General features: G+C 43.5%; 1 protein-coding gene across 1 annotated transcript in view; it reads left to right on the forward strand.

Annotated features, from left to right (window-relative positions):
* The first annotated feature begins 2,758 nt into the window (after positions 1-2,758).
* The window catches only part of MGMT (O-6-methylguanine-DNA methyltransferase), a 141,503-nt gene continuing 128,424 nt past the window's right edge, over positions 2,759-15,837 (forward strand). Inside the window, exons 1-2 of the mRNA XM_034062146.1 lie at positions 2,759-2,854; positions 12,267-12,310. Of these exons, the coding sequence (XP_033918037.1) occupies positions 12,287-12,310 (24 nt within the window). The 5' untranslated portion in view covers positions 2,759-2,854; positions 12,267-12,286. The remainder of the gene's footprint in view (positions 2,855-12,266; positions 12,311-15,837) is intronic.

Consider the following 15,837-nt stretch of genomic DNA (forward strand, 5'->3'; position numbering starts at 1 on the left):
AGATTTCATCCCCTTTAGCATGATTTCCCTTTAATGTTGCATTCTAATGTTTTAAATATAAAATAAACTCATTTTTTAAGAGATAAATGCCAGACTGAAATTTCCAACTTGCTCAAACTGTACACCAACATTCACTAATAGTAATGAATCTCACATTCTGTCAACTGAAACTATTACACATGTACGACTTTACCTTTCTCTTGTCACTCACTGCTCACAGGACAGGCACAAGCAGAACCTAACTCACTCCACCTCAACTAATTCCAGGTCAGATGTGGAGAGAAGTGTATGGCAGAGAGATAACTTCATGCTTTAAGCAGCTAGATTCACCTTCCTGCTGTTACCCAGATCTATATAGCTCAGAGCTTAGGTCTACATCCACCTTTGATGTAGACGTCCTTCAGAATCTCCTATTTATTTAAATATTCAAATAAATAATTATATATACTTATAATGTATATATTTATAATATAATGATATTTGTATAATTATGGCATGTATGTGCAGTTCTTCAGGGACTTTGCTTCTAATCAAGTTTTATTTTTAGGCAGCACTACATGCTAACATTCACCATGCCCACCCTGGTCAATAGGCTGATTGCTCCTTCTTAACTGAAGTAATCCAGACCAACCTGCAAAGCCGATCTTTATATTGTAAATATCTAATAATATCTTTATATACATCCCCTCTAGTGCAAAGCTTATGGATGTGAAGAGATCTTTCACTTAGAGATGAGATCATTTTTGTGTAGGCCACTGTATCTGTATGGGGCACGCAGTGGCAATGCCTCTTATTTGACCATTAATCTGGACTTCATTTGAACCAGTGAGAAGCTTCATTTTCTCTTGCCAGCATAGAGCATCACACAGTAACACAATAGTGTGAATATGCTGGTCACTGACAGCTAATGAAAAGCTAAGTCATAGGAATGAACTCCAAAGGCATAAAAAAGAAAACATGAACCAAAAGCCTGTAACTTTTTGTAACTTATAACAAACAAGGAACACTTCTTTGTCTATTTTCCTTTATTGTAACAGTTTCTTTGCTGCTTTAAATGAAACGCCCTCAATAGGACGTTCATATCATGAGATCTGTATTTATCACTATTCATTGTAATTCATCCTCCACAGATCACACAGATTCACAGCTCACTCCCCTCTTGTTCAAAACTGGGTTACGTTTGCAGGTTGTAATTAGCAGGGTGGTGTGGAAGCTCTGGACATTTTTACTATCTGGGAACAACTCCAAGGGTGACTTTTGGCCATTGCTTTGCCTGGGTAGACAGAAAAGAAAGCGAGACAGGGTGGGAAACACTCCTTGCTTATATTTCCTTCAGACTCCAAGTTAACAGCCCAGAAAGCAAAAGGGAAAACTAGGTGTCATGTTAACAATACTACCTCTAAAACCAGCAGGAGTGTCTCAGATCTACTGCACACCAGTGTGAGCGATTGCTGTTTGTAAACCTGCACCAAGTGCGACTACTGCAAGAGTATTTGGCAAAACTTCTGTGTTTTGGGCCGTATTTTATGTTTTCATAGATCAGATTGAGCACACGAGCACTAAGTTGATGCTGTTGTATTTACAGCGCTCATTTCCTAGGAAAAGAAGGATTCCAGAATTCTGTAATGGCTTTTTATAAGTTGAAGCTGTTCAGCGTGGAGAAGGCTGAGTGAAGATCTCATAGCAGCTTCCAGTGTCTGAAGGGGGCCATAGGGATGCTGGTGAGGGGCTCTTCATTTGGGACTGTAGTGACAGGACAAGGGGTAACGGGTTGAAACTTAAACAGCAGAGGTTTAGATTGGATATAAGGAAGAAATTCTTTCCTGTGAGGGTGCTGAGGCACTGGAATGGGTTGCCCAGGGAGGTTGTGAATGCTCCATCCCTGGCAGTGTTCAAGGCCAGGTTGGATGAAGCCTTGGGTGCCATGGTTTAGTGTGAGGTGTCCCTGCCCATGGCAGGGGGGTTGGAACTGGATGATCTTAAGGTCCTTTCCAACCTTAACTATTCTATGATGATTGTTCTGATCTTTCTTAAGTGGATTCCTCCGTTTTGTGATAGCTTCCGAGTCACAGAACCATGAATAGTTTGAATTGTACAGGAGCTGTAATACAACAACATGAATAAACCTTCTGCTGATGTAATGCAGATGAACATTCACACAAAGATGCTCTGGCTTGGAAATCAGTGATTTCTTTGTTGCAAACCTTACCAGCACTTTTTGTCCTGGCTTTCTTTTACCGACCTCAAACAAACCTCACCCCACAGCCCACTTTCCTCTGACATTTCACTCCCACTTCCCTCCTCCAGGTCTGCTCCTTTGGGAACTGTATTTGGCAAGCGCTTCCCCCTCCACAAACTGCTGCAAGTCACTGTGCTCACCCCTACTCCTAACTTATACATAGAGTGAAAAAGGCTCATTCCTCGATGCTGCCAGCCTTTGCCTGGTGTCCTTCACCACCCTACCCCAAAGCACAAGCAGAATAAATCCTAGATAACTGTAAAACAGTCACATTTCAGTTATAAGACCTGCATATTTCTCCTAGCAGAGGTGGATTTTGGTCAGCATCCACACTCATCTCAGTGCCGACAGAGGAACCAAGGTGCAGGACTGCAATGGGAACTCTAACTCTTATGTGACTACCCCCAAAACACCGGGTTTTGGTGGACTTTAACAAAACCCCATGTTTCTGCCCCCTGCCTGACCCATAAAAGCAACCCTGCCCCTACCCCGAGCCCTTCCGCGCAGGTGTACCCTATCACCCGCAACCCACACCTCCTGCCCCGGACATATAACAGGGGCAAGGGGGCGGGGATGCCCCTGGAGCCCAGCCCGGAGCAGCCCCGCTGGAGCCAGGTAGGAGCCTCTACGCAACACCCAGGCCTGTGGGCCTGGAGAGCCGGCGCACGCCGAGGCCGGGCCCGCTCGGCCGCTTCTCTCCCTCCGAGCACCGGGAGGCCCGGGCAGCTCCGCCCCGGCGGTGAGCGCCTCCTCCGCCGCGGCCCAGCGGAGTGAGCCCGTTCCGCGGTCCCGGGCTCGGTGCGGGCCCCGCCGCTCTCCCTCCTTCTGTTCTCTTCGGGCAGGCGCTGAGGGAGCCGCGGGGCTGCCCCGGTTGGGTCCGGCCCGGGTTGGGTCCGGCCCGGGTTGGGGTCCGGCCCGGGTTGGGGTCCGGCCCGGGTTGGGGTCCGGCCCGGGTTGGGGTCCGGCCCGGGTTGGGGTCCGGCCCGGGTTGGGGTCCGGCCCGGGTTGGGGTCCGGCCCCGGTTGGGGTCCGGCCCCGGTTGGGGTCCGCCCCCGGTTGGGGTCCGCCCCCGGTTGGGGTCCGCCCCCGGTTGGGGTCCGGCCCCGGTTGGGGTCCGGCCCCGGTTGGGTCCGGCCCCGGTTGGGTCCGGCCCGGTTGGGTCCGGCCCCGGTCCCCGGCCCGGTCCTGCCCATGCGGCCGCGGCCTCATGGAGGGTTTGCGTGGGGGGGGGGACGGGAAGATGGCTGCGGGCTGGGGCCTGCAGGGCTAAAGGGTCGTAGTCCCTTAGTGCTTGACTCTGTGTTGGGGTTTCCTTGGGGCTGCAGGCGGGTGATGCTTTTGGGATCGGTATTCCCTGGCTCCTGTGGGCCCTGGGGGAGAGGAAATAGCCTTGCTTCACCCAAAGGGCCTTGCTGGCACCGGCAGCGTGTCTGTCGGTAAGCACGCCTGCAGGGGAGTGATGGATGTAAAGCTTAACCCAAGCTGGGACTGAGCTGTGCTAAGTGCGGCTCCGGCCCCAGCGAGCGCAGCTAAACCCTTCCCCTGCCATGGGAAGCGGTTCTATGGCTGCTGTGGCAGTCCCCGAGTGGCTGTGGATGGAGCAATGCAGGGGTGAATGGGTGGTAATGCCCTCCCCGCTGGCAGCAGGCTGTGGTTGAGTCACATCAGTGTGAAACTGCGCTAAGATAATGCGGATTAAATTGATACTGATGTAAAAATAGGCTTTTGCTATTGTAGAAGGCAAGGTCTGCAGCTGATTCATGGAATCCCAGCCTGGTTTGGGTTGGAAGGGACCTCAAAGCTCCTCCAGCTCCAACCCCTGCCACGGGCAGGGACCCCTTCCACTGGAGCAGCTGCTCCAAGCCCCTGTGTCCAACCTGGCCTTGAGCACTGCCAGGGATGGGGCAGCCACAGCTTCTCTGGGCACCCTGTGCCAGCGCCTCAGCACCCTCACAGGGAACAGCTTCTGCCTTAGGTCCAACCTGTTTGAAATAAGTTTGGTGTTGTAATTGCGCATGGTTTTTAAAGCAAAGTAAATGGTGGTATGTATATTTTTGCTCCTGGCTGCCAAATAAACTTGTTACTGAGTTGTATTATTTTCATTATACAGAGCCCTTATTACCCGGTAAGGTATGGTCTTTAGTGTTTCACATAGAAAGCCTCTATTTCATAATCTGGGGTGTAACACTTGGTTTAAAGTGACTGTCACAGTGCAGTTCTTGCATCCAGGCTTGTGCTCCTGCTGCAAAGCAGAGGGATGTTCTCTGGAGGGGTCTCTTTATGACAGGGTTCCCCTGTGAACCTGATGGAGGTTTTGGCCTCTGAGCCCTGTCTGTCTCCCCAGTGTATGGGGGAGCAGGACTGGCAGTGTAGGAGCTCTCCCTCCCTGAACTGCCTCTCTGGCCTTTGGTCTTCCCACTTGGGTGGAAATGCACCTTAAGGGGAGCTATGGTAGGGTATTTGGTACCATGATAGGGTATTTGATACCATGATAGGTATATATTAGGAGCCATGAGAGACTTGCATTGCAATGTGTGCCAGCTCTGTAGTGTGGAAGCTGCAGAAGGTTGGGTGAGCTGCACACCCCTGTAATGCAGGATATTTCTAAACATCCATTTGTGATGTGAAGTTTGCCAAGTTGCTTATATAGTAACTTAAAATGGTTTGTAGTGAAAGGGACCTTAAAACTTAGTTCCAACCCCTGCCATGGGCAGGGATGCCTTCCATTACAGCAGGTTGCTCCAAGCCCCTGTGTCCAACCTGGCCTTGAGCACTGCCAGGGATGGGGTATTTGTTTTATTGTGACTGTTTTGTCAATGCATGATATGGATTCTTCCAGGTATGAAGTGTCTGTTTTGTTTTTAAGCAAAAATATTCCAAATGTGGACAATTCTACCAAAAGCATCAAGCTTCAGAGAAGAAAAGCTGTAGCCCCTGTGAGCTTGTGAGGTGGCTTTAGCAATTCCTATCTGCATTCTGATCCATGACAACTTAATTACACCAATTACACCAGGAACTGAACAGAAGCTCTATAGGAAACTGTTGTAGTTATATTGCAACTTGTGTTACCGTGACTACTTTATCTCTTGATAACTCTGTAATTAACTTGTCACCACTGCTTAATGCTTAACGTATGTAAAGAATCAGTTAATGGCATCACTGAAGGGATAGTAGCCTGCAGGAGAAGCTCCTGCCCTTTGGAAAGGTTATCAGGGTTTCCTCGAATGGCTTATTTAAGCACTTGGGCAGCAGAAGTATGAAGTTTGTTAGGGGAAGTGTGGGTAAGATGGATAGGCTGCACCAGAGAAATGCTGTTTGAACTGATTTCAGTGACAGAGGAAGCTGTTACAAGAAGCAGTAATGCCAAAAATCCAAAGGAGAGCATGTCAAAGACATGGATGGTTTTTTGTAGTGTTCTTTCCCTGTGCCATTATGGTGCTGGAGGAGCAAGGACAGTTGATACGACTTCAGCTTCAGTGTGCTGGCTGCTGTACCTGCTTGTGCTCTCACCAGTGTCACTTCCCTGTGAGCAGCATCCTCCACCTCTGATACAATGGGTGACATCCTCACTTGTGATGACTGGAAGGTGGCTTCAGCAGTGAGGTTTATTCTGGTGCTGCAAGAACTTTGGGGACAAATTGTAGGTCCTGATTGTTTGGGGTGTTTAACATCGGCCTTGGGCTGCAGCTCACCCAAGTTAAACTCTGTTTCTGCAGGGAGTGAAGCAAAATAAGCCTCATTGCTTCTTATAAATGGAGAGATTTTAACTAGCTTGCAGAACAATACATTAAATTCTGAATGTGGGAGACTTCTGAACACATCCTGGAGGTGTTAGTGTTCATTCTAATGCTTTTAAAGATTTCCTGCATTACAATAATTTCCTGCTTGCAGTGCTGATGGAGGCAGCAAGTGCCTACCCCGGCCTGCAGTGCCCATTCCCAGAAGTTGTTGGCTGGAGCTGAACACACATCCCACCCCTGGCATAACTCGTAAAAGCAAGCACTTGTTAACTCTATTTGTTTTTATTATGGACATCGATCTGCCAGTCGCAATAATGCATTTATGGACATTTTTCTGCAAGCACAGCGCTGGTGGCAGTTTTTACTGACAAATTGAGTCATATGGACAGTAGTTCAAAATAAGCTTACTTTATTGACGGATTGTGCAATTCCCTAGTTTACCCAGTGTTCATAAGAGATGTGGACTTGGGAAGACAATCTAACTAATGGGAAAATGTAGGGCAAAGTTTTAATTTCAGAAGGCTTCAAATCTGTTAGGTAGTGACAGGTTTCAGTGTGGGTTTTTGGTGGGTTTGTGAACTTTATCTGCTTCATTAATGCCACTGTTAAGAAGCAAAAGGCTTGGTTTGGTGTTCTTACTATAGATGTCTTGAGTGTCTTACCTCTGCTATTAGCTGTGAAGGTTGGTGCTGTACACATCAGCTTTCAGCTGGCTAATTTAGCTGAAGGTAATGAGCAAAACCTGCCTGATGCAAGAGAAATCCTGTGTTACATTGCCTCCTGCAAGGCAGACCCCATCACCCATCACAGGTGTGTTTGGACCAGCATTGAGTTAAATGCAGCTGGAGGAGCAACAGGGCAGTAAACCCAGAACGAACCTGCACTGAAGTGTTTTCCAGTACAAAATACAGTCTGAAAGCTGATAACCTGCTTGTGCAGTCAAGGATACTGCTTAAAATAGCCAAATATATTTGAATGCCAATAAAGCGTGTGTGGCTTTGTGGAAATTGAGTAATTGTGTAGTTTCTTTGGAATTATGTCACTGTTTTGATGCTTTTTGCTGATCTTTTTCAAGTTGTTTTCTTAGTCACTAGATCAGTAAAATAAAGACACCCTTTCCTGGTGTCTTTCAGGACTTGCTGCTATCCATTCATTTGTATTGTGACAAATTAAATAGTATAAATCATTTCAGGGATCTTTTCAAGTTACTTGTAAAACTTGGACATGCAGCTGAAATTCTCCCAGTGCAATAGAGGTGTTGAAAGTGATTCAAAATGAGTCTGAACAAGTCACCTTTAATCTCCGTGAGGAAGAGGAGTTCATAGATACAAAGGTCCTGACTTCCCCTCTGCTTTTCAAGCGAAGTAGCAGTAAAACAGCACTACTGACCGAGGGTCTGCAGTCTCAAGCAGTTTGGCGAAGGGGAATAAAGGGTACTTCTGATTCTAAGCTGATGGCATCCAGAGAAGTATCAGTTCAGATTGTGCTGTTAGCTACTCAGTGTGTACCTGGGTTTGGGCTCAGAAACTTTGCTTTTTTGTACATTCAAAAATCCCACTTCTGGCTGAGGAAGTTTGAATCCCACTCTTTTGGGGGATGTAGTAAAAATCACTCAAGGCTTTTCCTTGTTGTTATAGTACTCAGTAGCTATGTGGTGTTAGTGCATTGAGGATGAGACGTATTAAAGAAATGGGCTTTTGCTCTTATGTGATGTGTGCTTTCAGGCTTGAATTATTCAGATGCCACTTTTTAGTGCATTATGATAAAATTAATGAAATGGGTATTTTAGTAAAGTAGATATGAGCAGCACAGCCCGGCGAAGTCAGACTTGCTTTGTTTTCTGAATCATGCCATCTACATGCTCCAAGTGCAAATGTAACTCCCTGCAGGTAACTCTGTGTTAGCAGATAGCAAGTATTAGTGTTGTCTTGTAAATGTTGCTGCATAATCATCATTCAGTACTATTTAAATTATCTGATTGCTTTAGATCAGTCAGTACAATGCAAACAGTAATATTATCATTGGTTGTTTGTACATTCCAGTATGCAGAAGGTCTTTTAATTAGTTAAACTTCTTGATAAACACCTGAAGTATGCTTAAGACCCTGTTAAAAGATGAAGTTTTGTCTTGCATATATAAGATATAAGATGGAATGTACAGTGTCTGCTATAGAAAGCTGTTTTGGCAGCGGTGAGCTGGCTCTGCTGATAGTGTATCTTCAGACTGTCAGCAGCATCCTGGAGAAAGAAGTCGCACAACTTCAGTGTCGCTTCATCTTTCTCCATTTGAGTTTAGTGTTGTTGGATATAATGTAGGGGGAAAAGGGAAATCATGGAATCAAAGACTGGGTTGGGAAGGCCCTGGAAGATCATCCAGTTCCAAGCCCCTGGCAGTGTTCATGGGGCTTGGAGCAACCTATTCTAGTAGAAGGTATCCCTGCCCATGGCAGGGGTTGGAACTGGATGAGCTTTAAGGTCCCTTCCAACACAAACCAGGCTGGGGTAGGGTTCTATGATCCGAAGGACAAGCTGGGTCTAGAGGCAGTGTTATGCTCTCAGAAAGTGAATTTGAGGCACAACAAGGCAAAGTGCTTAATCTGAGATAAAATTTTCTTAAATGCTTGTTTTAGTGGTATTCTTTAATAGAACATTCTTAATTTGCTTTCCCCAGTTCTGAGTTTCATGGTAGTGAATGCACATTGTTTCCTGTTATTGGCAATGCTTGTGGCCTGGGTTTCTATGCTTTTCCGTTGTCTGTTTCTGCAGCTATATTTGATTCCATAGTGCGAGTTTCTAAGAATATGATTAACCCTATGGGTCATCTTATAATGTAATTATTAATGATTGATTCTGTTTATCCTGAAAATCAATATGAGAGGCAAAATGGTCGGGCATATATTTGGGGTTGATTTCTAACATTCAGTAAACATGATCTTGTGACAAGACTGGTATCGGTTTATTACTCGGAACATGTTTGATGAATCTGAAGTGTGTAATTAGTTTTATATAATGATGGTGATATGTGGGTTTTTTTACATGACTTATGTTAATATGGCCAATAGTGTTAACATCTCCTGCCACTAATAGTTAGGGTGGGGATGTATAGTAATTGATCTTCCTGGGAGTGCTGTAATGTAAAAACAATTCAGGCTGTTTGAAGTATATTTTACAAGTGTGCATTGGGCCTTTGGGATGTTAGACTGAAAAACCCAATTGTACAGTTACCATGGGAACCCAATTAGAATAGATTGCTGGAGTTTTTTTTTCAGCCTTTCATCTTGACCAAAAATCTAATGTACTTTAAATGTTTTCATATGGAATTTTAGTCATATACTGACTTGATGTAATAGCTGCTTTTGGATTTCAGTCCTGAAACCAGGGTATTGTGTTCTGTGGCTCCCGAGGACTTGTCTTTCAAGGAGAATCTTCCTTTAGTGCTTAAAAGTTGATGAACTGAGAAAAAGACTTCTTATGAATCCAAGTTCTTCCATCACATGTACTTCTTAGGCTGCAGTCCTGTGAAAATAAACAGGGAAGTATCTTAAACCCCAAGGGTTTCTGGTCTAGATGATCAACAAAATAGAGCTGACATTTTTCCATGGCCTTGAAAGATCTGATTTTTGATGTAACCTCTGACTTTTCTTTATGTTTTTGGCTTATTGACACACTCAGACTTGGAATGCTCACAGGGTGGGTATGTGATATGATAGCTTCCTGCACCATTGCATCTTCTGCTGTGCAGGAGCTCCTCTTCAGTACCTGAAGGCATTTGTGTGTATTCCATGTCTCTCAGGAGCATCCTGCTGCCTGGCTGCTTGTCAGTATGGATTCAACCTCAGCACTGCTCTTGTGTGGGAACAGAAGTTCTGGGCAACTTGGGCACATAGGGCTGCCCCATCCCTGGCAGTGTTCAAGGTTGGACACAGGGGCTTGGAGCAACCTGCTGTAATGGAAGGCATCCCTGCCCATGGCAGGAGGTTGGAACTGGATGAGCTTTTAGGTCCCTCCCATCACAAACCAGTGTGGGATTCTATGACCATGATTGAAAGGCCAAGGGGAGTGGAGGCAGGCACCCAACAGGAGATGGGCAGCTCTGAGCTAGTGAGGATGGGGACATATTGCTCTTTTTCGCCTCACTTTTGGTTGTTCATTGAACCCTTCAGTTTATCCTACTCTCTGCAAATACAGGATGGAATTTTCCATTTTGGTGAAGGTGTTGCTGACAAGAAGTCTTTTAAGATTGGAAGATGGGTCTGGTGATCCCAGTGTCTGTTTCTAGAACGTGTAGTAGTATCGGGATTGAAGTTGATCAACAGCAATTCCTGTGCCATTCAGAAGAGGTGTTGTGCTCTTCCCTTAAAAATCAACCATGGGGAGCCCTTCAGCTCAATGTGAAGTTAGTAGTGTATATGTTGACCTCTTCCAACAAGACAGTATTTGCAAGGTTGAGATGCATCTCTGGAGTGTTGTTTTGGACTTACCTTGCCTTTAGTATCATTTTCACTTACCTAGCTGCTGGTGCTCTCCTCACCACCTTTGGGCATTACTGGCTTTGCCCCAGTTACTGTCATCAGAGGAGAGTTGCTTGGGACTAGCACATGGCTGAGCTCAACCTGGGGCCTAAATAAGTCATGAACAGTAATTAGTTTGTCTCTAGTTTGCTCATCTCAGCCACCAACCTAACCAAGGTCTTAGGGACTTTCCCCCAATGTGTTGCCTTGTTTCTTGGGACTTAACACAGGGAGCAAGCAATGGTCGTGCTTGTGGGGTGCTGCCTAGTCCTTTTGTAAGAATACTCTGTCTTTAGAGTTGGAACCTGTTTCCTGTTCTCCTTGAAGCTTAGTTTCTCCACCGGGTACTGCATCCCCCATGAGTTGTATGTGCTTATGCTCAAAGTTAGATTGTATCTGGTTTAGAGCATCAAATATCCCATTCGTTGAGGATCTTAAACCACTTACAGATGGGTGTAAAGTTTTCCTGTGCTGTAGGTAGTCTTTGGCCCAGGTCTGGAATGAGCTTCTGGGTAAATATGTCTTTCAAGGCAGTTACCCTTCAGGAAAACCTGGAAGAGCTCAGTGTTGTTACTGCACACCTTGAAAGTCAGAACTCTGAACTGATAATAAATTGCTCTTTTATTTTTAGCTCCATCAGAGGTATTTTCAGTAGCATTACCAGGTTGCTTATCTGCCTGGCTTGCATTTAATAAAGGAATGAGTGATCTTTACAGTGCCCACCTTGCCAAGTGTGGGATTGCTAGTATATTTAAATACTTATTATTCAGGGTCTTAACTTTACATCTTAATCATGTTAAGAGTTTAAAGAGAAGATTAAATATTACTGTTTTGTTGTATGTAATTTGGAAGTGGCTGTAAGTAGTGTCATTGCCTTGGACTTACGGATTTGATGTGCTTGAGAGGCATTGGAAAGCCTCAGATGCTCATACTGCTTCTTTTAAGAGATTTATCATGTCTTAAGCGGATACAGTGATCCTCTCCTGTGGAGTAGGGAGTTCCCTCACTTAAGTGGAAGAGTTCCCATTGAGTTTGGCTGTGAGTCAGGGCTCTGAAGCTGAGCTTTGGCTGATAATCTCCCTGGGTTTAAAAGATGGAATGCGTAGAGCACATCTTCTCAAAGATCTGCTGGTCTTGGATAAATAGCACTGAAAAAAATAGAGGGGGAAAGTAAGTATATGCCCAGGAAGCAGCAATAATCCTGTATTTCCAAGGGGAGAGTAGAGAAGAACCGGTTCTATTATGTTAATGATATATGAATAGTGATACTGTTACGTAGTTCTAGTATAGATGCTGTTAATATTTAGGTATAATTGATACTAACATTTATAGGTGCTTTCTTAGTGTGTTGCAATCGGTCCTTTTAAACCCAGAATGTAACTTACGTATCTTGCTTTCTTGGCTTAAAATGTGCTATTTCCTAAATCACAGAAGGCTGTTTACTAAGTGACTCAGAAGTGCATCACTGCCTGTACAAATATTCCTTAAACAAATACTTTATCTTCTAAGGTATTCTCATTCAAAATATCAGAGTTGTGTAGTGCTGGTTATTGAAATCTGCCTGTGTTGATTTGTTGACTCCTAAGGAGCAGCAGATGACCTATGAACATTAAATGTCTGGTTGCTTATGGAAAGAAATTAAACCCCCTTTTGCTATTATATCCTGAAACTTAGAGCTCATTGAAGAAGCTGATAGGAAATCACACTCCCAACATACAATTCTTCCTGTAGACTTCAAATTAAATCACCATCTAATGGAGATTCTTTTCCCTTACAGGTGGAGACCTTTCATCTACCATGGCATCAAGACGTGTTCCAAAAGTGAGTTTCCAGTACCATCATCCCCTTGCATTCAGGTGTACACTGGAAGTCCAGCATTACAAAAGAGTTCACGTAACATAGTTTGTTTTTTCCCTGGTGTCCAGCAGTCAGTATTAAGAATCCAGCTGACAAGATTGATGCTGCATTGTAAATCTCTGTAGCTCTGTCATGGTTGGTAACAGGCATCAGTGGACCTTTCCCCAGCATGTATCTGTCTGCCACACAGCATAAACTAACAGGACAATGGTACATTTTCAGTGTGTTAGCTGCTTCTGTTTCCTAATAAATACCTCACTGGAAAACTGGCTTAATTCTAAGGCTTGATGCTTCAATGAGGGAAGTGTGGTCAGTAAGCTTATAGTAAAATAAGACAACAGGCTCATTATCACAGCATTCAGAACAATTTACCTTGCTGAAGGGAAAGCATCAACACATTTTGAATCAATAACCTTATTCTTCAGGTAATTAAAATGAGCTTTGAAAGGCTGAATAAATTTTTTTCTCTGGAATATCTATTTTTCTAACATTAGTGATGCTCCTCTAGGAAAATATTTCTAGTACAATCAAACTTGCATATCTAACTATTCCTGCTGGCAGCTTGTTTCACTGTTACGAATGTCTTAATAATGGCATCTCCTGTAGTTTTAATCTGCTTTATGTAATGTAATATGGCTTAGAAAAGGACTGGTTTGGATATTCTGTGTCTTCTATCCCTCTTTAGAAGATTTTTTTTCTCTCAGAAAATAAAATTTTTCTTTTTAAAATGGAATTGAGGAAGAAATTTAGGAAAATTAGTTCTTTAAAACAGTCATCTGTTGAGTTACATTTATGTCTCTTCCAGTTGCAAACAGCTTTTAGCAGGTACCTGGAATAAGGGCAAAGAAATAGCTGGTTATCTTCTGCACAGCCAGGCATGGTAGGAAGAGTCACTACTAGTTCCCCCTCACTCAAAGCTAGGTGTGATCTACCTGGCAAATGACATGAAGCTAATGATTTATTATCTAACCTTTTAATTTCTCCCACTCATTTCTAGTTGAAAGGTGCAGCATTGGCTGTTAGGGGAGATTTCCCCTTTCAATATGTGAGAAAGCAGAAGGTTTAAGGGAAAACACATGAACTCTCACAGCCCCATCTGCAAACACATTCTGGGCCCCTCTGGTCCTGCTTCCCCTCATTCTGGTTGCATATTAAATATGTATGTAATGTAGCCCATGGTTCTTTAGTGATATTTATAGTGTATGATTAGTTTACAGCTTCACTTTGAGCACAACCTCACACTGGTGTGACACAATATATGCCTGGCATATGGCTTTTGCAGGAATCAATTATCACCGATGTAATGTGCTGAACAGTTTATAAGCAGGTTGCTAGAAAATGGGTTTTGAAAGCAGCCAGACTTGGAACAGGCTTCCCAGTGAAGTGATGGGATCACTATCCCTGGAAGTGTTCACAAACCCATGTGGATGAGGCCTTTAATGGCATGGGTTGGTGGTGGCCTTGGCAGTGCTGGGGTAAATAAAGGCTGGATGTGATGACTTTAAAGGTCTTTTCCAACCTGGTTAATTCTGTAACTGATTTTTATTCCCATCATCACTCTGTGTCTCCCACTCAGTCCCTGCTTTTGTTGTGACCAAGGATGTATGTTGGGTTTGTGTGGAAGAGGCTGAAACGTGGCTGCTCTGTGTGCTCACACACATCAGGGATGATTCTGTGTTTCAGAGGTTTTGGGGTTTACGGTGTTCTGACAAGGTGGCAATTCTTCTATATCATAAGAAATGTAATTTGAAATGTAATTCTGTTCCTCTCTGGGTTTCTTGTAGTTATTAAATTGAAACTTGGTAAATAGATTCTTGTACTAACTGTGATGCTTCACTCGCTGTTAATACACAGCAACACTTGTCCACGCTGTCCTGAATCAGACAGATTGGGAACGATAGGAAAGTTCAGATGCGTGTGCCAAGGCTATAACATTGTGGTTTTGTAGGAGTCTTTTGACACCTCCTTTTGTCTGTATTTGTTTTCCTTCAGGTGCATTTGAATTTAGTGAATTCTTAATACACACTTTGTGGCTTCATTTGCTGGGAGCTGTTTTACTCCCTAAAAATGTCAATGAATTTCTTCCCTTGAACACAATTCAGATTTCCAGCGTCTCCTTCAGCTTAAGGAGCACTATTAATGGGTTTGTTCATATTGCTTAGATTTATTTGGTTATTATTCTCTAGCTCCTGCTCTTCAGGTGTAGCCGGTTTGGTATTATAAGGAATGATGGATTATACAGGAAAGTTTCTTTTGAAGCACTCCTGATATTGTGCAATGCACTTGGGGGTCAGCTACACTCGGCTGATGCATGATTTATCCAATGTCCCTGCCACTTTTGGAGATAAAGCTGCTATTTTATCAAGAATGCCAGCAAGTGTGGTTGAGAATTTATACCCCTCCTATCTCAAATAATTGTTCTGAGTACTTTGTGGCATGGCAATAAAATGATAAAGGTAATTGCACACAAATGTGAGCTAGCACCAAAATACAATAAAATTAACCCGAATTAGCTTGACTTGTCGATGAGGAGTATTTATGAAATGTATTCTTGCAATAAGGGAGACTGATATTATAGCTGGGAGGTGAGTTATTGCCTTAATGTAATACTGCTTGAAATTTAAAAAAGAGACTGTTACAGTTGAGGGTGATTGTGCCTTTGAAATTAAGTTGAAGTGATTCTTATAATTGGCAGCAATAATGCATTGGGAAGGTAATATCTTTTATTGTGTTATGCCTAGTTGCATTATCTTTTATTTAGCTGGTCTTGACTTCAGCTCTGCGGAGAACACAAGGAGGAGCAGATCAAGGATTCTGTGGCTTTAGGTGATAAGAATCTCTGAAGTGTTTGCTGGCATTAGTGATTCTTGTGCTAGATTTTTCAGTTTTAGCCCATTTTCAGTTCTGGACCTGATACAAGTCTCATTTGATTAAAATTTCATCTCTTTTCTATAGTAGTTGCTATATATTTACATACACAGCTGAGCCCTGTAACAGTAGCGACTTCAGTCTTGCTCTATCCTGGATGTATGTACATCAGGTGGGGATTTTGGCAGTGAAATTTTGTATTTCTCAGTGCCTCTGAGTAAAACCTCCTTTCCTGACAAGGTGTGTATATATACATTTACAGCAAGCACTTCAATGGATAAGGAACGGATCTTAATGTATTGACTAATATCTTGAGTTTAGTTTTTGAGGTGAGGAATGCAACTGGAAAATCCAGACAGCTACACAATGACTTAGTTTTCTTTGCATAAGACTTGTTAAAACTCCAACCAGTAACAATACTAATTTGAGGCACCCTCTAATTCATAAAAGCATTTTTCACCTTTGATTCTGCAGTGTATTTCTTTGGCAACAAATTAGTGTATTACAAGTTAGTGTTGTATTCCATGTGATTGCATGTTAATGCACTGAATAAATGATTGAAGTATAACACTGCTTTGTAGTGTTGCACAGTGAATAACCTGACATGGTTTTCAGCTTAAAAA

The sequence above is a fragment of the Melopsittacus undulatus genome, chromosome 4, assembly GCF_012275295.1.
Source record: "Melopsittacus undulatus isolate bMelUnd1 chromosome 4, bMelUnd1.mat.Z, whole genome shotgun sequence".
NCBI lineage: Eukaryota > Metazoa > Chordata > Aves > Psittaciformes > Psittaculidae > Melopsittacus > Melopsittacus undulatus.